The following is a 20,299-nucleotide window of genomic DNA, read 5'->3' as shown; positions in this document are numbered from 1 at the left end:
TCCGGCTCCAGAAGCCGCGATACCGCCTTCTCAAACGCGATTGGCCGCAGAGAAGGGTCTGTTGCCATGGCACCGCTGGGGAAGCCGCTGGAGACTGAGGGGCTGCGCATCCTTGACGGCTGGTCTAAGACGATGGCGGTGGAGACTTCGCTGCTCGCCCTGGCTGAGCTCCTCTCTGGCCCTCGTGACGAGGACGAGGAGGATGACGAGGTGGGGCAGGTGAGGAGGAAGGCACCCTGAAACCCCCCCCCCCCGCCCATTCCCCGGGGCAGCAGGCAGGCGACGGCGACCTTTGGGAGCTGCTGCCAAGCTCCTGGACGTTGGTTGCGCTTTTGGTGCGACCGAGCACCTGATGCCAGCGAAAGCACTTGCCTGACCCCATTATTGCCCCTTCTGCACATGCAGAATAATGCACTTTCAATCCACTTTCCAGCTGGATTTTACTGTGCGGAATAGCAAAATCCACTTGCAAACAGTTGTGGAAGTGGATTGAAAGTGCATTATTCTGCATGTGTGGAAGCCGGGGGCCTATCTTGAGGAGGGTTTCGTGAATAACGTAGCGCACAAATCTTGGTGAACAGCAGACACTTTTTTTGTAGGATCGGTCTTCATCTGCGACTAACCTGGGACCTGGAAACATTGGAGCTCCGAAGACCATGGAGCCCGCAGGTAAGGTGGCCTTTCACCATCTCCAAACTGGAGGAGTGACAAGAGGAGGCTCTGAAGAAGAATGGGCATGGAGCATGGCATAATGGGCTTGCTTGGGTAACGAAGCGAGTTGCGCAGTCTCCCAGGACGGACACAGAGATACATCAGCACCATCTGCATCTCTGTCTACCTGGAAGGAGAGCTGGTCAAATCCTCTTTTGCATATTGCTTGAGAGAACAGGAAACAGCAACTTCCCAAGCAGCTCCTGGTATAAAAGTCCAGCTAGAACAAAGTAATTGAAAATGCCTCCAGGGAGGAACAGTTTCAGGTGGATAGAATAGCTGAAAATTTATTTATTCCACATTATGTAGTTATATCCTGTGTTTGTCCCCAAATGAAGAGCCTATGTGGTAGGTTAGGCTGAAAGTGACTACTCCAAGATCACATAGTGAGCTTCTGCAACAGAGTGAGAATTCAGTCCTGAGTCTCCCAGATCCTAGTCTGACATTCTGATCAATACACCATACTGGAAATGTTTAGACCCCCCAAACATACCCCAGAATGGAACCATTGAAAAGAAAAGCCAAAAAAAAAGTTGTGGTGGGTAGGCACAAATGATTTGTTCCAGAAGCTGAAAGTTTGAAAACTGAGATAGTTTTGGGGTTGAGTGCCTCGGTATTTAGAACCCCGCAAAGCCCCTGTTGTGTTATCACTTGTTCGTGGACCATTTCTCTGTAAGAATCTGTAGTAACTGCCTGGTGTCAGTCATATCAGGTAACTATGACTGGCAACAGCAGATCAACTAGGTGGTTTTCTCTGCCTCACTTCAGCTGCCTCTCAAATGAAATCTGCGAATAGCAAAGAGATTTGGAGTGCAGAAGAGGTGCTGGAGGGATCAGAGTATGATGATTCCTGGGACTTCAGAGAACAACCTGAGTAAGTATGTTGAAGCCATATATCCCCTAAATGGAGCCTTTTCTACATAACGTTCCCCAAAGGCCTTTCTTTTCTAAATGACTGACTGTAGCTCATGCTGGAAACTTGCTCATTATCATTAGATGCTTTTTGTATTAATTTTGCCCAATTTTGCTCTTAATCCAATCTACTTTAGTTCACTCACTCAGCTATCTGACTGAAATCTAACTAATCTAATGTTGTCATTTCTCAGATATGAAATTATGTTCCAGCAGCAGGTAAGGACCGAGGACATGTTCCTGGGGATGAGCAGAAAGGACCCTTCCACAGCCTGCTGTGAGGACATGCTGGTAAGCTGGATCTTGCATCACCAGGTTCCTGTTGTTTCCAATGTCTGTGTCTTCCCTCTTCCTTTGATGCTATTGAAGAACACAGTGGTTTACATGGTGACACACTGCGAGTATACCAGCTATTGTCCCTTCAAAAGCAACCAACATCTATTTCAGTGGTTCTCAACCTTCCTAATGCTGTGACCCTTTAATACAGTTCCTCATGTTGTGGTGACCCCCAACCCTAACATTTATCCATTTTACAGATGTAGAACACTGATACAGAGAGTCTTAGGGGATCCCTGTGAAAGGGTCATTCAACCCCCAAAGGGGTCCCGACCCCCAGGTTGAGAACCACTGATCTAGTTTGATTACATCATACTAAATAGGTTCATAAAGGACTCCTTGTCTGCAGAGCAGCCAAACTCACTGAGTTAATCCCCTGCCCCCATTCCTTGTGTTTAATTTCAGATTAAGATCCACCTGCCAGATACAAAGGCTTCGGACATCACTCTTGATATCAAGGAAAAAATTCTTGATCTTCGGACCCCCCAGAAGTATGTAGGGGGAATAAGGGTATATGGATATATTTTCTTAAACAATTTGTCCCAATTCACCAGTTTCTTGTTTACTCAGAAACTCCTGTAGGCAAAAAGGTTTCCCCAGTCTAATATTCCATAACCAGTCTGAGATTTAATAAAAGTGTTTGTAGTCCTGATATTTACATACGGAAGCTAGGAAAATGGGAAGCAGTCCATAAGAGCCAGAAGCAAGAACGTCCTTCACTAGTGGGCAGTTCCTTAACTCTGTTGTGTTCTTCCACGCATTTCTCAGTCCTGCCCATTCCCACCATTGTTGAGTTCCACCTCTATCATTTGTACTTGCATCAACCCATGCAGATCAACAGCTTTGCTTTAAAGGAGCACATTAGGGGGAGGGGCACAATAAATCCTACTATTCATGCTTGTTGCACCAGTGTGAGCACTCTGGAGGGGCCTTTGGATGGCGAGCCAACCAAACCTTGGCTGTGTGCCTTTCTCAGGCTATTTTCAGAGTCTGACTTTCCAACTGCACATTTTCCAGGAAGCTCCTCTTGCACCTGCCACACCCTGTGGACCCCGATGACGGAAAGGCCTGCTTCGTTCCTGAAAAGAGCAGTCTGGAAGTCACCTTGCACATGAAGCGGGAGTTTGATTTCATCAACTTTGCTTGAAGAGAATGGGGGAAAGCTCCATAAAGGGGGTATTGATTGAGAGACTTTAAATCCTAATTGAGAATCTTCAGTAAGGCAATCAAGCAGCAAGGGAGAACGCTTTCCTTCTTCACTTCTGAACATGCTGACGCTGTGCACAGTGGACCATCCTTCCTTACCTGGGAGACAAGCAGGAATCTGGCGCTCTTTCCCATTCACAACCTGGCTGGGGGCTTTGCATTGTCTCCCACAGAGTGTATCTGCTTTCAGTGACATTTTATATTAGCATTTCTGGGGGGAGGGGGGGTGGAAGCATGGTTTGTGCCAGTGGGCAGTGTGGGAAACCAGTTGGATGCAGATCCCAGATATAATCTGGACAGTTGGGGAAGAAGTGACTTTTCCTGTTTCTTACCATTTGGTGCCTGTTTTATGGATAATTAAGCTGTTTTCCACACTTGATGTGTTAGAGAATATCTTTTTGAGAAAGTCTGAGCAGAAGCATTTTCTTGCCATTTGCAGTCTGCATTTTTTTTGTTTCAGATCATCAAGTAAAGCTGATGGCATTCTCCAGGACAGGCAAAGAACTCCTCTTTGTGAGAGGACACTGGTGGTTAGAATCTCACCCCCACTTCTGTTTTAAAAATCTGGAAGAGGGCTACATTAAAGCAGGGAACGGCCCTTCTGTAGGAACAGGGCAACTGTGGAAAAAAAATACTAAAAGGGAAGTGAAGGCAGTGTCTGCCAAGCAGCATGTGCAATTTCCACCATAAAAAGCACAACAAAATGAAGCTGTTTTCCCCTGGTGCGCTCGCAAGGGGTACTGATGCAGAGCACCAGAAGATAGACTCATATGGATACAAGGAGGGCCAGGGCCAGGCAGCAGGAAAGGAGAGAAAGGGGTAAGAATGGGTTCCCAGAGCCAAATCACTCCTATCAGGCGTGATGCAGAGGGCTTTCTGCAGATCTTAATGGGAATCTGTGCTTCAAAAGATCCTCGAAGGAAGCAAGTGAAGGGAAATGGCAACAGAAGGTGTGTGCATCTGCTTGGTTCCCATCATTTCCAAAGTGGTATCAGCAAAGGGCAATTGCTGTTTGTTCATAATCTGGCCATACAGACACTCAGCTATCACAGAGAATAAAGGAACAGAACCATGTCAGCTCTAGCAGTAATTGTGCTACAGGAGTTTATATTGGAAAAATTACCAGGAGCAGGCATTTTCATGGCTCCTAGTCAGGAATTAAGAAACCTCAGTGCTCTGCACCTAATGTCTGCCACCCACCCACATCTTGGAATGTAATAGAGTACTGGGGCAACAGGGAAAGCAATGTGTGTGTGTGTGGGGGGGGGGGGGGTTGTCAACCTGCTTCAGGAGAAGGCTTGGCCGTTCATTGCTGAGCTCCAAAGAACATGACCTTCCTTCTCATCTCCTTGCAGTATTCTGGGGTAGGGGAGGTTTGGCTAATCAATGTACAGAAAATAGTGAGTCTTGTTCAACATTATTTACAAGCCTGACAAACTCATGCAAGTGAGAGAGGACCTATTTCTGTTAGTGTGACCTCCCAACCACCACCAAAAGGAGTGTTGCTTGACACCCCTCCCCCGGCCCCCCAAGGCCTGAGATACAGTTTTCACATAGCACTTTGCTCAGTTTCAACCTTTGATGCCACCTTGAAACAAGAGCAGTAGGTGTTTCTAACAGGCAAGAAAGTCAAGGATAGATGGTAGTTATCTGCAGACAGGGAAACAACTGCTGTTTATTTCAACTCAAATGTTTTCAAGTTACTTTGAGCAATCCCCAGGGATGGAATGTCCAGGAGTGGTGAAATGAGATCCTTTAATGATCAGGCAAGTTGTTTAGAAGTGTTGTGTGCCTTCAAGCTCGCCAGGAGCTTCATTATGGATTCTCAGGGACTAATTCCATGTTCAGGCTGATTGCCCGAGCCATCTCTAGGGATAAATAAAAGATAAAGGTAGTTCCCTGTGCAAGTACCAGGTCACCATGGAGTGACACCACATCATGACATTTACTAGGCAGACTATGTTTATGGGTGGTTTGCCACTGCCTTCCCCAGTCATCTATTCTTTACTCCCCAGCAAGCTGGGTATTCATTTTATTGACCTCAGAAGGATGGAAGGCTGAGTCAACTTTGAGCCATCTACCTGAAACTGACTTTCTTCAGGATCGAACTCAGGTTGTGAGTAGAGCTTGGACTGCAGTACTGCAACTTACCACTCTGTGCCGTGGGACTCTTCTAATGAGAAGAAAGGATACTAACTGAATCCTTACTAACTGAATTACAGATGTTCATGTAACCAAAAAAAATGGTGGGAGGCTACACTTTCATTGAACTCTTTTCAGAGCAAAATCAAGCTAGCTTAGGAAAGAAACTTGACTCCTTAGACCAGGGGTCTGCAACCTGCAGCTCTCCAGGTGTTCATGGACTACAATTCCCATCAGCCCCCAGGGCGGATGGGATTTGTAGTCCGTGAACATCTGGAGATCCGCAGGTTGCAGACCCCTGCCTTAGACGTTCTTGTCTTGCTAGTTCATCTGATGTGTGCGGGAGGAGTCTCACACATAGGAACTGCTGCTGGTCAGGGGAGATGGGAATTCCCTCCCCATGGGGACTTTAAGGTCAGGATAGAGGGGCTGCTTAGGAGCTAATTGGCTGATTAACTTTGCATCTTTTCAATTTACAAAATCCTGATTGAATCACGGGGGCTCAGCAGCATACCAAAGAAGATGATGAGCAGAGACTGGCACGCTTTATACAAAATAAGTGGGAGGAAAGAAGGCAGGCAGCTGTAGCCAGAGTCACAGCATGAGGGGCAAAGGTTGGAACAGGCTGATGAGAAAATGGAGCTTAGAGTGCCAATTAAGTGCTTTTTTAGCAAGTAGAGAGCTGTGCAAGTCACTCCTGATGGAGGAGTGACAGACAGGACCTGTGCCCTGGTGACCACCCAGCTTGGAAGAGATGTGGCTGGCACAAAAGGGAGGCATTCTCTGTGCCCTAGCAACTTGGCCAAGGAGGATCCAGGTAGAATGACAGTTTATTAAAGAGGTCTGATAACAACAATTCAAACCATGTATAGGATGAGATCAGTAAAAGCCAGTAAACAACATAATAAAAACCATAAACTGTCCATCTGTACTCCTGGAAATAGACTTCAGGTCAACTCACCTCTTCCTGGATGAGGGACCCCTCCACCTGCAGCAACTCCTCCCTAGGAATGAACCACTCGCCCTTTTGGGCAAGGCCTTTTAGGCATTCTTCCCAGGCACTCCCCCTCCACCCTGGTTGGTCCTAGTTTTCTCTCCAAATTCTCTTTAACCCATCACAAGGCCCAGAGGGTGCCTGGGAAATCATAGAATCATAGAGTTGGAAGAGACCCCAAGGGTCATCAAGTCCAACCCCTTGCCATGCAGGAACACACAATCAAAGCACTCCCGACATACGTTCATCCAGCCTCTGTTTAAAAACCTCCAAAGAAGGGGACTCCACCACTCTCCGAGGCAGTGAATTCCACCGTCGAACCCTGACAGTTCTTCCGAATATTTAGATGGAATCTCTTTTCCTGCACCTTGAATCCATTACTCCATATGTGACCTCCCTGCTACTTTAATGTAGGCCTCCCTAGGGCCTGCAGCCCACACTCATTCTAGGCCTAGCATCATATTGCTGTGGCATAGGAAAGGAGGGAGTGTACATACATGTAGTACAGTGCTGGCAGCCACTGTGAGAAGTGGAAAGTCCCCTCTGGCTGATTATTCTGGCCTGCTCTGTCCTACTTCTTAGAGCTAGCTAGTAGTCCTGTTGAAGACACGAGAGGAAGGAAGTGCTTTCCCCCCCCAATTTGGGATTGATCCAGTGCTATTCATTAGCTTAATCACTCTCCAATTGACAGAAGGCGAGCTCTTCTGCTAATCCATGTTGCCAGGCTCAAACAAATATCACCCCATTAAACTTCAACATTCCAAAAGTAATTAAAATATTAATTGAGTTATTTCAATTTAATGATGCCATTAGACGCACTTCCTCTCTCTGGGGTTACTGTGCAAAGCAGTGTCAGGCCTCCAGGGGTGAAGCGGCCTTCTTCAGACTCCAAAGAGGACTTTATAGAGATTCTGGGGGAACTTTAATGTACTCCAAATTCCCAGGAGGAGAAAGTTCAGCACCATCAGCTGGAATCAGCATCCCTTCACCAGGCACAGGGACGGCAAGCCTTTGTGCAGAAATAACGCAGCTGCCTAATGGATGGAATGCCACTTGCTGCAACTGCGTCCGTCTCTAATCCTCTTGGAGTATCACCCCCAGTTGCCAGTCATTTCCTTCTCCCACTCTTGTGGCCACCAAAATAGAATGGTGAGAGGGGACACACGAGCAATAGAATGTGGAAAAAGGTCTCCTAGATCCCATCGTGCCACCCCAATGGAGGAGAATCAGGCCTCAAGCTGTTATTTCAAGCCATTCTCTGGCTGCTGCTGGGGGCATAGCCAGTCTATGGCAGTGTGCTGGGTCAGATCACTCCATCAATGTGTCCTTCTCTGCTGCAGTAACCTGCAGTACTTTTTTCTGCTATCGCCACTATCTTCTCCACGTTTCCACACTTTAACAGGGAATTGGATTTCTGTCACAGCTCTGCCTCTCCCAAACCACTTTCCTGTGCTATGTGTGTGCAATGCATCTTGACCTGAATTAACTCCTAGCTGGGTGGGAAGGTATGCTGTGCTCAAGCCCTTCTGCTGAAATGGAGATATGCCATTCATCATCAGTGATGTCACTGGCGCTAGCCAATCAATACCCATGACACTTGTACAACTACATGATTCTGTGGAACATTCTTTTTTTTACATTTTTAAAAAAATTATTACAAAAAGAAAACCAAATCCATCAAACAATAACAATTGCATTCAATAACAATATTACAATTTCCAGTCATAGAGATCCAAAATCATTATTTGTTCCTAACCACAAAATATTACCTTTAAAAACAAATTCCAATAAGACTAACAAAGTGGTTCTCAACCTGGGGGTCAGGACCCCTTTGGGGGTCGAATGACCCTTTCACAGTGGTCGCCTAAGACTCTGCATCAGTGTTCTCTATCTGTAAAATGGATAAATGTTAGGGTTGGAGGTCACCACACCATAAGGAACTGTATTAAAGGGTCGCGGTATTAGGAAGGTTGAGAACCACTGGACTAACATCACCTGCAACAGTATTTAAAATGACACTTTACATAAACAATGTCTAATTACTCCACCTCTTATAAATAAATTGCAGTTTCTATCATAGTCACCCCAAAACAGACAACTTTCACAACCACCAACATACGAAGTACATTCTAAATTTATACAGTACATAACCCTCTTTACTAATATATCTCCGTATTATACTAAACGCCCCTTTGAATAATCATTATGAATGCGGAGCATTCATGACTGCACTAATAGTGTCAGTTGTGGCAGGAAATCTTGTTGGAAGAATGCAAAATCCCCACAACAAAGGCAATGGAAACAACCTCCACTAAGCTTAGAGCAGCTTTTGAAGGAGGTTAGACTGACAGAGTGACCACCAGCACAAGATCACCCAGAGAACAGCAAAACTGGATTTGAACCCTGATCTGGCCAGCCAGATGTCCATGAAACCACACCCGTCCGTCTGAGCATGCGTTGAGTTCTGCTTCTGGTTATCCACTTGCTCTTTTTCTCCTCTTTCTGGTCCTGGATCCTTCTCAGTCTCTTTCAAGAGGTTTCCCACCTTCTACTAAGTCTCTTCACTTCACATCATTTCAGTATCACAGCCCATTTCAAAAGCTGATAATGCCGACTAAGAGGAAGATTAGGCTGCAAAAAGTGTTCGGGGGGAGGGGGGAAGCTTTCATCCTCACCCTGGAGGCAAAGGAAATTATTTTAAAAGTGGAGTGGAGAAGGAGAGCCTAATGAAGGAAAATTTAGCCTTAGAGGGGCCAATTATATGAAGCGCCACAAAAGTGTTGCTGGAAAGACTTGGGTGCGGGTCTGCACCTCTGGTTTCTAGAAATGAGGGACTCACAAAGCTGAGCATCCCCTATTTCCCAGTAGACAATTCGGTGGTCAGTGCTATGGGGGATGGCTTTTTGTTGGATTGGGATTAGGGACAGAAAATCAGAGGGATGGGCCTACATTTGCAACCTTTTCCACTCTATCCTTAATGAACCCGCAGGATTTGAGCATACTTCCTGGGCACTTTCAGGAAAGAACATTGAATACTAATGCTCTCCCACTAATCCCAGGGAGTAAGAAATGTTCTGTTTCCTCCACTAAGAAAGGGAATGATCTAGAACAGGATTGATACCAGATGTTTTGTCCCCCAAAGGAACTGCTCTGTGTATTCTGAAAAGGGAACTCCCGTATCTCAGTGGCAGACTGCATACGTTGCATGCGCCAGTCTCCAATTATTTATATCAGGGGTCTGCAACCTGTGGCCATGCTGGCAGGGGCTGATGGGATTTGTAGTCCATGAATATATGGAGAGCCGCAGGTTGCAGACCCCTGCAGACCCCCATCCCTGGCCCGACTCTGACATCTGGGCCAACTGTCATCCTAGACTCGCCATTCCTCCCTTTTGGAGGGGGGAGGGAATTTTTAGAATAGAATATTGGATGTTTTCCAATAGTAGACTACTGAACGCCATCTATTTTATTGTAATTTATTATATCTGCTAGGAATGTTTTATGGTTGCCGCTGCTTTTAAATGTTTTAATTGCTTATATTGTTTTCTTTTCTGTTGTACACCGCCCAGAGCCCTCCGGGGAAAGGGCGGTATAAAAGTTTAAATAATAAATAAAAAATAAATAAAATTATATGATAGAGCTTGAACATCAGCCCCCTGGTGCAGAGCAATAAGCTGCAGTAGTGCAGTTTAAGCTCTGCTCACAGCCTGAGTTCGATCCTAACCGAAGCTGGTTTCGAGTGGCCAGCTCAGGGTTGACTCAATCTTCCATCCTTCCAAGTTCAGTAAAATGAGTCCCCAGCTTACTGGAGGTAAAGTGTAGGTGACTGGGGAAGGCAATGACAACCCTACCCCATAAACAAAGTCTGCTTAATGAACATGGTAATGAGGACACCGGTGATGAAGGACCCAGTGTTTGCATACCTCTGAGCTCAGAACCCTGGGGCTTGCTGCCAGTACTGAGTTAGGTGGAGCACGGATCAGACTCAGCTTCTGGTATTAATATGAGAGGCCCATCCAAAAGTCTCTTGCAATATTATCGAGTATGTTGGGGTACAACGTGTACATTACATCATTGACACCCCTGAGGTACGGCAGTCATTCCTGAAGTCAGGCATTTGGGGACCTGGGTGCGTGTGTGTGTGCATGTTCTGAACAGCAAGAATCCCTCAATAAGTCAAGTGGGATGAATTAGAAACTGCCAGAGCTCTCAATGAATTCCCTGTGCTTGCAGAGTAGTGCTGGGCCTAGCAATAGCTCTCTCAGCCAGCCAGGTAGCGGAACAAAGTAATTGATCGGCTTCTTCCTGCAAATTCAAAATGGCTTTGATGCTGGGCCATCCATTGCTGGAACTGAAGTAATAATACAATTCATTTGAGCTGCAGGCTCACTCAAATGGATGGCTTTAATAAAGGCTAATTTGAGATGACAGATGGGCCATTTGGGATGACATTAATGCTGAATCAGGGGAAGAGGGTAGGTGGGAGAAAGCAGGGAGAGAAGGTCAAGGAAAGCTGGAAAAAAAATAACTACCCTGAACGTTTGCAATTCCTGTTCTCTGGCCAGGTTGCCGCTGCCTGTTTTGAAGTCTCCAAAATGAGAGGGAGTTTTGCTGCCTGATCAGATATTATTTAATGCCATTAAATGGATGTGAATCCAAGGCTTAACAGCCAGAAGACACTTTAAAATAAACCTCTTTTCAAATCTCATGAATTAGGGCAAATGACTTATGATTTTTAATATAAGGAAAATAATACTTCCATGCGTTGCAGCCACATTTGACAAGATTATTCTCATATATCAGTGTATCTATAATATTGAGAGACAGTGTGGTGTAGTGATTAAGAGCAGGTGGATTCTAATCTGGAGAACTGGGTTTGATTCCCCACTCCTCCTGACTGGCAAAGGCTTATCTGGTGAACCAGATGTGTTTCTGCACTCCTCCATTCCTGCTGGGTTACCTTGGGCTGGTCACAATTCTTTGGAACTCTCTCAGCTCCACCTGCCTCACGAGGTGTCTGTTGTGGGGAGAGGAAGGGAAAGGAGCTTGGAAGAAGAAGAAGAAGAAGAAGAAGAAGAAGAAGAAGAAGAAGAAGAAGAAGAAGAAGAAGAGGAGGAGGAGGAGGAGGAGGAGGAGGAGGAGGAGGAGGAGGAGGAGGAGGATTTATATCCCCCCTTTCTCTCCTGGAGGAGACTCAAAGGGGTTTACAATCTCCTTGCCCTTCCCTCCTCACAACAAATACCCTGTGAGGTAGGTGGGGCTGAGAGAGCTCCGAAAAGCTGTGACTAGCCCAAGGTCACCCAGCTGGCGTGTGTGGGAGTGCACAGGCTAATCTGAATTCCCCAGATAAGCCTCCACAACTCAAGCTGCAGAGCTTGGAATCAAACCTGGTTCCTCCGGATCAGAGTGCACCTGCTCTTAGCCACTGCTCTTAGCCACTACGCCACTGTAAGCCACCTTGAGTCTCCTTACAGGAGAGAAAGGTGGGGTATAAATCCAAACTCTTCTTCTTCATCATCTGTGGCATCCGTTAGTGGAATCTGAAGTATTGGACGAATCAGTTTAAGCTCAATATTTCACAGAGGAAATCTGCACACTGGAATTATATGACCTGCACAGATAACACTTGAGATTCTGTTGAGACGCATCAGTTTCTTGTGGGATGTGAAAGTGCCACAGAGTGGGTCTGTGTCCCTTCCCTTGCATGTCCCATCTGTGCACATGGCAGTTTACAGGCTTGGAGCCATGGCAAAGCAGCTGGACCGAGACACTGAGTGTGTTTTGGCACTGACTGAATGAAGGATAAAGACTGTGAAGGCTGAGCACACAACATCCAGCCTTTGGGGAGAGACACCTCAAGACTTCTGGGCTCCTCTGCAGAGGAACGGCTCTGGCATGTCCAAAAGATCTATTTCTGCAGCCTGTGCTGTTGGGTAACAAATTAATGTCTCCTCCTTGTTGCTTCTATTTTAAAAAAAATAGATTTTTTGTTTAATTAGAGATGCTCCAGGGGACAAGCTTAGGCAGGCAAATTAAAGAGAGAGATTAATATAAAAGGGAAGGCAGCACAAAACAATAAGATATTAACAACACTAAGGGAGACCGTTAATTCTAATTAGAGACAGGCTCATTCGTGACACCCTCACGCTGGATTGTACAGAAGGCTCTGCCAGTGCTACACGTATGCAAAACGTCTGCTCACGTGGCCCTGGAAACTGCTCAGGGCTCTCATCTGAATAGTTGCCTGTAAGACTGCTGGGTGCCTCCAAAGGGCAGGGCCAACATCAGCATTCCCCAAGGTGGTCTTGGGGCTGCCAGGTCTTGGGGCTCCAGGTGGGACTCACTATCACTGACCCCATCCCCTCCCCTTCCCCAGCCTATTTACTTGTGTGTTTTGTCGGCATCATTCCTGGTTGCAGCTGCTGCCTAGCATTGGCTGTTGTGACATTCTCAGCCACTTGGATTGCTCGGCGCATTTACAGGCATACAGGATGTATGAGCTTGAGAAGATGAACGGCTTGCAAGCGTGTGCAGGAAGGATGGACAACAGGTGGGTGGGAAGGGAGGCATAAGTGTGGGCCTGGGGCATCTTCATCGAAGAAGAAGAGTTGGATTTATATCCCCCCTTTCTCTCCTGTAAGGAGACTCAAATGGCCTTACAATCTCCTTTCCCTTCCCTTCCCTTCACAACAAACACCCTGTGAGGTGGGTGGGGCTGAGAGCGCTCCGTAGAGCTGTGACTGGCCCAAGGCCACCCAGCTGGCATGTGTTGGAATGTACAGGCTAATCTGAATTTCCCAGATAAGCCTCCACAGCTCAAGCAGCAGAGCAGGGAATCAAACCCAGTTCCTCCAGATTAGAGTACACCTGCTCTTAACCACTACACCACTGCTGCTCCTGGGGGCTTCTGGACACTGTCCTCCAGGGCCTCTCAAAACTTGGAACTAGCCTTACCAGAAGGGTAATGACTTTGCTCCCCACTGGTCCTCTTAGTATAACATTTCTTCAATAGAGAGGAAGACGGCAACGAGCTATATTGTCAAAACACAAATCAGAGCATTTGAGAAGATGAGCATCGTGTGGCTATCTAGTGAACCTAGCCAGACAGTTCGTGATGACCCCTGTCAAGGACAGCGTGGGAACTGCAGCATTGATGGGCAGTTTTCACGTGGTTGGACAGTCACATGACTATGTGCTGACATATTAAATACCTAAGAAGAGCCCTGTAAGATCTGTAAGACCAAGGCATCTCAAAAGTGGCCAGCCAGAGGCTTCTGGTAAGCCCTCAAAAGGGGCACAAATAGTCTTCTTCTCCCATTGTTGCCCAGCATGAAGGGGTATTCCGAGATGTGCAGGGATCAGGCAGGCACAGAGCCTTGCAGTGAAGACGCTTGCCAGGTGCACATGCCTTGTTCAGACTCCCTCAGTATGGTAGTTGCTTGGTCATTGCAGCCTGCGGCTGCTTTTGCCAGTCAGAGATTTAAATCATCTTATTTACTGGAGAAGAGGCAGCATCTCCCCAGGGTCATGGCTGCTCGGGTCATTAAATCAACCGACTTGTATAAAGTACGGAATTGCTTGCTGTTTGTCTCCTCTTCGCTCCTGTGCTGTCGGATGCATTTTTAAAATGAGAAACCTCAGCTAAATTTCATTGCTTGCATTCTGTGCCCATATAGCCAGTGCAAGAAATGTTCACAGATATGGATTGCAATGTTGGCTGTGTTTGTGTGGGGGAGGGGAGTGTCATGAGTTTACACTGAAGGCACACATAGATGCTAAATAGTAAATTTCAATGGAAAATTCTAACCCTTTTCTCCTCTTCATTGTGTGCCTTTTTTGACAGCAGTGGGAACTGATGAGCGGTGGGGGGCAGTTGCTGTGAGAAAGTTGTGTAATTATGGAAGCAGGTGCATCCAAATTCATTCAGATGCAGCCTAACAGGTCACTGAACGAATTGCTTCCTGCAAATAGAGTAGGATGTGATCAGAACTGACAAATGTTCCAGTATAATGTTTTGAATACTCCAAATGATTCAGCCACAGGAAGCTCTTCAGCCCCTTCTAGAATGAAGACAAGCACAAATCCATTTAGCTCCTCTTCAGTCTCTCTGTCCTCCTTTAGCAATCCTTTTGTCCAGCTACCATGATACCATGATTTGGGAATGACTCTTGTGAAGTCCTGCTCCCCCTACTGGGTTAGCTCACTTCCCCGCTGCTTCAGCCAGGGACAAACCCAGCAACAGGGAATGGAAGAGGTGCCACTTTAATTTAATTGAATGGAATGTTTTAACATAGTTTTTGAAACACATCTAATTTATTGTGATTGTAATATGCACGTTAGCCAACCTGAGCCTGGCTTCAGCTGGGGTGGGCAGGATATCAAGTTGAATAAATCAACAAACCAGCAGCTCTTTGGCTGGTTTTTGTTCATCTGCTGGGTTTAAGAAAACGTTAATTGATTCTGGCTGCTATTAAAATATGCTCCTCCAGTTCTCTTTTTGCTTTCCTTGTCATCAACTCAGACCTTGTGTGCCGTCATGCATTTATTAATCACGCTTGCATAACCTTGGACCTCTCTGTGTACATTCTTTCTGTCTGAGCTGCTATTAAATATTGCACTCTCTGTTTTGGTTTACCAGTAAATAATGCCCTCAGTTTTGACAAATTCCCCCCTTTGAAATTAAATGTGACCTTGCTGGGTTTCCTAGGCAATTTCCCATTTGCTTGCATGTAACACTTCGTAGGACTGGTGCTAAATTCCTGAGCAGTTCAATAGCCCATCTTTCTCAGTGTCCTAAACACTGATCAGGAGTAAGCCAAGAATGTCTTCCCTCAAGTCAGCTCAATGACTGACAGCCTTTGTGGGGGTGAGCCTGCGAACCTGGCAGAGCTTCAGAAAGAGCACAGGAATGCCTGCGCCATCTGTTGCCCTCTGGGCAAGCATCCTTCTTTACTGGTCCACACAAGATTCCCCTGCTGGACTCACCGAGGGTCACAAGCATGATGTCCTGGACATTAAGAAAGGGACAAAGGTGCATACCCCCAGGTATGGATTAGGTCTAGAACAGGAGGCTGTTTCCTCCTACACGCATTTCACGCAGCCCCTATGAGTCATGTATTGTGCAACATTCTCCCGCTCTCCCGCCTTCCCGAAAACCCTAATAAAAGGTGCCAGGGACCCCAGCTCGGCAGAGTAGGCAGATCCACGGATCACACTATATTGCCACTGGCGTGCCTCTCTCCACCCGGATGATATGCAGCTGCGTCCTCGGCTTCTATTCCCTTGCATATAAGCCACGTAACGACTTCAAGCCTTCTAAGACCTTGAGCCTGAAGGGACTTACCACCAATATTATCTTCCAAGTAAGCCAGTTCAGGGCCTATTCACCATTCTGAGCCCTTTTGAGATGAGACTTAAGATGGCCTCAAATTGCTCTAAGTCAAACCCATTTATTACCATATATTTGGAAATATTTTCTCTTTATCATGACCGAATATATGTTTATGAGGCAAATGTGAGGGTAGTTGGACTTATCTATTGTTATAACTCTTTCCCCTTTGGCTGCCATGCTGACTTCTTCCTCTACCTCAAGATAATAGAGAATGTAGGTTGTATGCATGCATGCATGGGTGTGTATGTGTGTATTGACTTCAATGGACTTAGAAAAATATGGCTCCGCTTAGGGTAGCACTATGAATCTCTTGAAGGAGTGTCCTCTTATATTTTCTAATTCATTGGACTCTGTGTCCTCTTAGAATTATAGAACAACGTCACCTTAATTTATCTTCCTTTGTATTTTCTATGGATTTTGGATATTCTTCATCCATGAGTAATACAAAATGCTGAATAATCCAGAAATTAGATGAATGATGCAGCTGGAGCCTGGAAATGAGGGTGCTCCATCTTGTGAGTACCACCGCCCCATCTTTCGTCTTGATAACAGGGTGGTACATCAAAGTGCTGTGTAGTGGTTAGAGGGCCAAAGGAGAATCTAAGATACACAGACTCAAATCCCGACACTGCCAGGAAGCTCACAGGTTGACCTAGGACCATGCATTCTTTTTCAGTCTAACCTACATCACAGGGTTGTTGTGAAGGTAAAATATGGAAAGGAGAATAATGCCATCCTGAGCTCCTTAGAGGAAGAGTGGGATCAAAATGCAGTTAGAAAGACAGCACTGATGCCTCAGATGTGGTCCAAGCATGACTCACTCCAAAAGCTAGAGTCAGGTTGTGCCTAGAGCAGTGGTGGCGAACCTTTGGCACTCCAGATGTTATGGACTACAATTCCCATCAGCCCCTGCCAGCATGCCAATTGGCCATGCTGGCAGGGGCTGATGGGAATTGTAGTCCATAACATCTGGAGTGCCAAAGGTTCGCCACCACGGGCCTAGAGTCTAGGGCTGAATTCAAGCAAGCTTTCTCCCTTCTGGGTTGACTTTTGCAGTCACCCTCCATTGAAAATCAAGTGGAATGAATTCATCTGCAGGAGGCCAAAGCATCACAGGCTTTACAGCTCCTGCTAATTAGGATTTATTCGTTCATCATCTCCTTTCCCTTTAATCATCTCTCTTTTATTTCTAGCTGGACAGTGAATTCAATTGCGGCAGCAAGATCTGCACAGAGGAGCAAATGAAAGTGCTTCAAAACGATCTTTTTTTACAAAGCTCTCAGAACTCCTGCCCAATATTGTCAGGAAGTCTCACAAAACACTCTTGGGAGGGAAATGAATGCAAGCCAGCAATCGATGTGACCTCAGAAAGTATCCCCATTGTCTTTTAACATGGATCTCTCTGTGTGTGTCTTTTAAATAACAGACCCACAAGGGATCCATTTACCTCAGATCTGTCAGCTCCTCAGTACCGACTAACAAGCTCAGCACTCACCCAGGCGGCCCTTACCTGATCATCTATCTTCCTCAAAATGGTGACCCCCTGCCCCCTCAAGCTTCTCTCCATCCTAACTAGAAAAAGAAAGTGTCCGTGTCAAAGACCAAAACGTAGCAACAAATGAAAGAACTCTTTACAACTTGTAATAAACTTCCGCTTTAATGGAACAACAGAGATTCTTTTAAGACCTCTGGGGTGCATTTTATTTTTTAAAGAACAGTTTGAAGATCTGTTCATCTGAAGGAGAATAAAGACGATTGTTATTGGCTCGAGGCCTGCTTTCTTAAGAGGGATAAAGCTTTGCTTGCTGTAGGAAATGGATCTCCATGAATGGGAGAAATAGATCTCTGTGAAAAGAGGCAGGGATGAAGCAAAAACAGCAGCAAAATGCTGTTACCTCTTTGCCCCTCCCTGAAAAAAGAGAGAGAATGAAACAGCTACAGGTATTTTCCTGCATGAAACATTTGAGCCTCTCTTACAGAATTAGTACTCCAGGTTGAACACTGGTAATATACATCAAAAAGCAGATGGAAAAAAGCCACCAAATGCATATTGTAGGCAGCCACCTGAAAGGTTCAAACCTCTGCTACAGATCAATGGCATCTTCTGCACGAGAACCTAATGCCAGACTACCTAGAAAGGGCATTTCCCCACTGAGCCAGAAATCACCTTTCAGCTTTCCCCCCTTCCCTTATTATGACATGTAATAGTTGCAAATCCAAAAGGTGAGTGCCATTTGTTATGCAAATGAGCATTCTAGCCAATTGACATTTTTTACATTAACTTTATAAAATAGGAGCCTCCTGGGAAACTACAATGAGATGCAGCGCTAAATTGAAGGCCACCAGGTGGCGCTGTGACCAGATGCAACAGCAGCCAGGTCTTTAGAAGGCAGGGGGAGGTGTTCTTAATTTGAGACACAAAGCTAAGATTTTGCAGACTGTCATCTTTGTGTTTTCTTTATAGATTGTGAGCCATAGTAAACACAGCTGGCTTGAGAAGGCAAGCAAAACACTTAGGTAGGGCGACAGTTTCTTGTGACACTGTGCTGGGTGTGCATCACCCCTGGTACCCTGATGGGTAACCACCCCTCCTCATATGAGGTTTAGCAAATGCTGGATTATGCAGCACTGAGCAAGATGTGATCTTCTGTCTGCCGGGGTCACTAAATGGGTATTGCACCCCTCCTTCTCTCTGCTGAGGTCACATCCAGACACCTGAGGCTTCAATCTGATTCTGATTTCTTCAGATCTACAGGGGGACTTGATTATGAAAAGGCCACATTTGAATGCAACTCCCAATAATAATCACAATACCTGCACAGGTGTCATTGGCTGGGCAACCGAGGACACCCTGTGACTTGACATGGTGTTGGTGAACTGGTGACCATTCACTTTGTGGGAACCTGAGGATCTCTTCTGGGCCAGTGGCTCATCAAGGAATCCAAAGCCCAATCCAGGTAATCGCTGTCTTCTGCTGGTGGTGGTGTTGCTCTGCCATGCCTGGCAATTCTGCATGCCAGTCCCGTACGACTCTGCAATAGTTAGAAGCGCTTCTGATAATAAGTGATTCAGCTCCCAGGATGACATTGACGCAGCACAGAGCATTTTGAAGATGGGTTCCCACTGAGAAAACCTTACAAGTGCAAGGAGCACGGGGAGAAGGGGCACTCAGCCACCACTGAAATACACCCATCTCCTACAGCTGTGCCACCACGTAAGCAACCATTTAAGATGAAGAAGGATGCTGCTGTCGATTGTAACCATAAGGGGAATTGATAACTTTAATTAAAAACCAAAAGTATTCTTCCAAAGCGCTTTCCACTGTAGATCTCGGGGGGTGAGGGAAGGAAGGAGACGTCACGCAACAGCCAAATCATTCAGGTGGGCCGAATGCAATTATAGTACTGGAAGGTAGCCAGCAGAGGCCCTCTCTCAGAGGATCTTTGGAGCTCTGCTCATTTCATTTCTCTGACAGACAGCAGAAGGCTGAGCCAGCTCAGCTCATGGGTCTTGAGAAGGGAGCAGTGCCCTGACGGAAGGCCCAGGTGAGAAGAGCCAGCAGGACCCAGGTGGAGTTGTAGGAGAGATGGGCAAGAAGAGTTAATGCAAGATGGAAAACTGGCCCGTAGGAAGTCATAAGGGCCAATGGACAGAATGACTGTGGAGATCTGGGCATCTTCCTGTCCTGTTCCCACTGACACTGGAGTCCATGGTTCCAAGTCTGTCTCACCAGAAAGGGCAAGACCCAATATTCAGGGCAGGGTTGCTAAGGGGACAGGGGAGCTGCCTAGCCAAGAAGTAGCAACAAGAACCTCTCTGGAGAGATGCTGCATCAGCAGAGGTTTTACAGCTGACCCTACAGCTCCACCTTCCAGAATCAGCTCAAGGGTTGCTATTGCCTAGCATGTGCTGGTGTAATTTCAGGGAGTCCTCTGTGATCCCCAGTATACAGCAATGGGTATTCCTCAGGTTCCCAAGAGGGTTCATTGGTGCTATGCTTTGGACAGGTTGCACAAAGTTCTCCTCAGGGGATATTGACTCTTCCTGGGTCCTGCCAGAAAGACCTGAAGGGAGTCATTGCTGGGATGCAGGGGGGCTGGTGACCCTGCCACTGCCGCCTCCTCCTCCTCCTCCGACGACGACGACGACGACAACGATGATGATGAATCTTTTGAGTTGGGCTCTGGGAAGTCAGGGGACGTGTCACTACCACTGATGTAAGGGTGAACACAGGCATGAAGGTGCTTTATATTGAATCAGACCATTGGTCCATCAAGTCATCGTTGTCTGCTCAGACTGGCAAAGGCTCTCCAGCATCTCAAGTGGCCCTACACCTATCTATGCATGCAGCTGAATGGGCTGGTAGAATTCTGAGTGACAGAATGGGATGTACCACTTCAGTTTGTGGGGAGATGTGGGGAGGAGGTCACGTGCAGGTGGAAAGTTTCCATCCTAGCCTTTGACACATTGAGTTGACCAGGCCAGGCCTCTGGATGAGTTGACCAGGCCAGAGGCAAATCATTATCTCTGATCCTCCACACAAGAGTGAGTGGGATCCTTCACACTTTGCAAATGAATGCTGTCTGTTGCCAGAGCTGCCTAGTATGA

General features: G+C 46.4%; 1 protein-coding gene across 3 annotated transcripts; it reads left to right on the top strand.

Annotated features, from left to right (window-relative positions):
- The first annotated feature begins 16 nt into the window (after positions 1-16).
- On the top strand, positions 17-3,658 carry DNAAF6 (dynein axonemal assembly factor 6). 3 transcript variants are annotated; one of them, XM_048514717.1, is made up of 6 exons: positions 17-219; positions 600-669; positions 1,480-1,585; positions 1,818-1,914; positions 2,365-2,469; positions 2,977-3,658. In XM_048514717.1, exons 1-6 carry the CDS (start codon positions 67-69, stop codon positions 3,016-3,018), a joined length of 573 nt encoding a protein of 190 aa, XP_048370674.1. In that variant the 5' UTR covers positions 17-66; the 3' UTR covers positions 3,019-3,658. The 3 variants fall into 3 exon arrangements, with proteins under 3 accessions (XP_048370674.1, XP_048370673.1, XP_048370672.1); XM_048514716.1 differs by having other exon boundaries at positions 21-210; positions 2,365-2,450; XM_048514715.1 differs by having other exon boundaries at positions 22-219; positions 2,365-2,450.
- Positions 3,659-20,299: the final 16,641 nt, after the last annotated feature.

Source organism: Sphaerodactylus townsendi, linkage group LG13 (genome assembly GCF_021028975.2).
Source record: "Sphaerodactylus townsendi isolate TG3544 linkage group LG13, MPM_Stown_v2.3, whole genome shotgun sequence".
Classification (NCBI taxonomy): Eukaryota; Metazoa; Chordata; class Lepidosauria; order Squamata; family Sphaerodactylidae; genus Sphaerodactylus; species Sphaerodactylus townsendi.
Note: the sequence above shows the minus strand (reverse complement) of the source record. Positions and strands in the feature narration are given on the sequence as shown.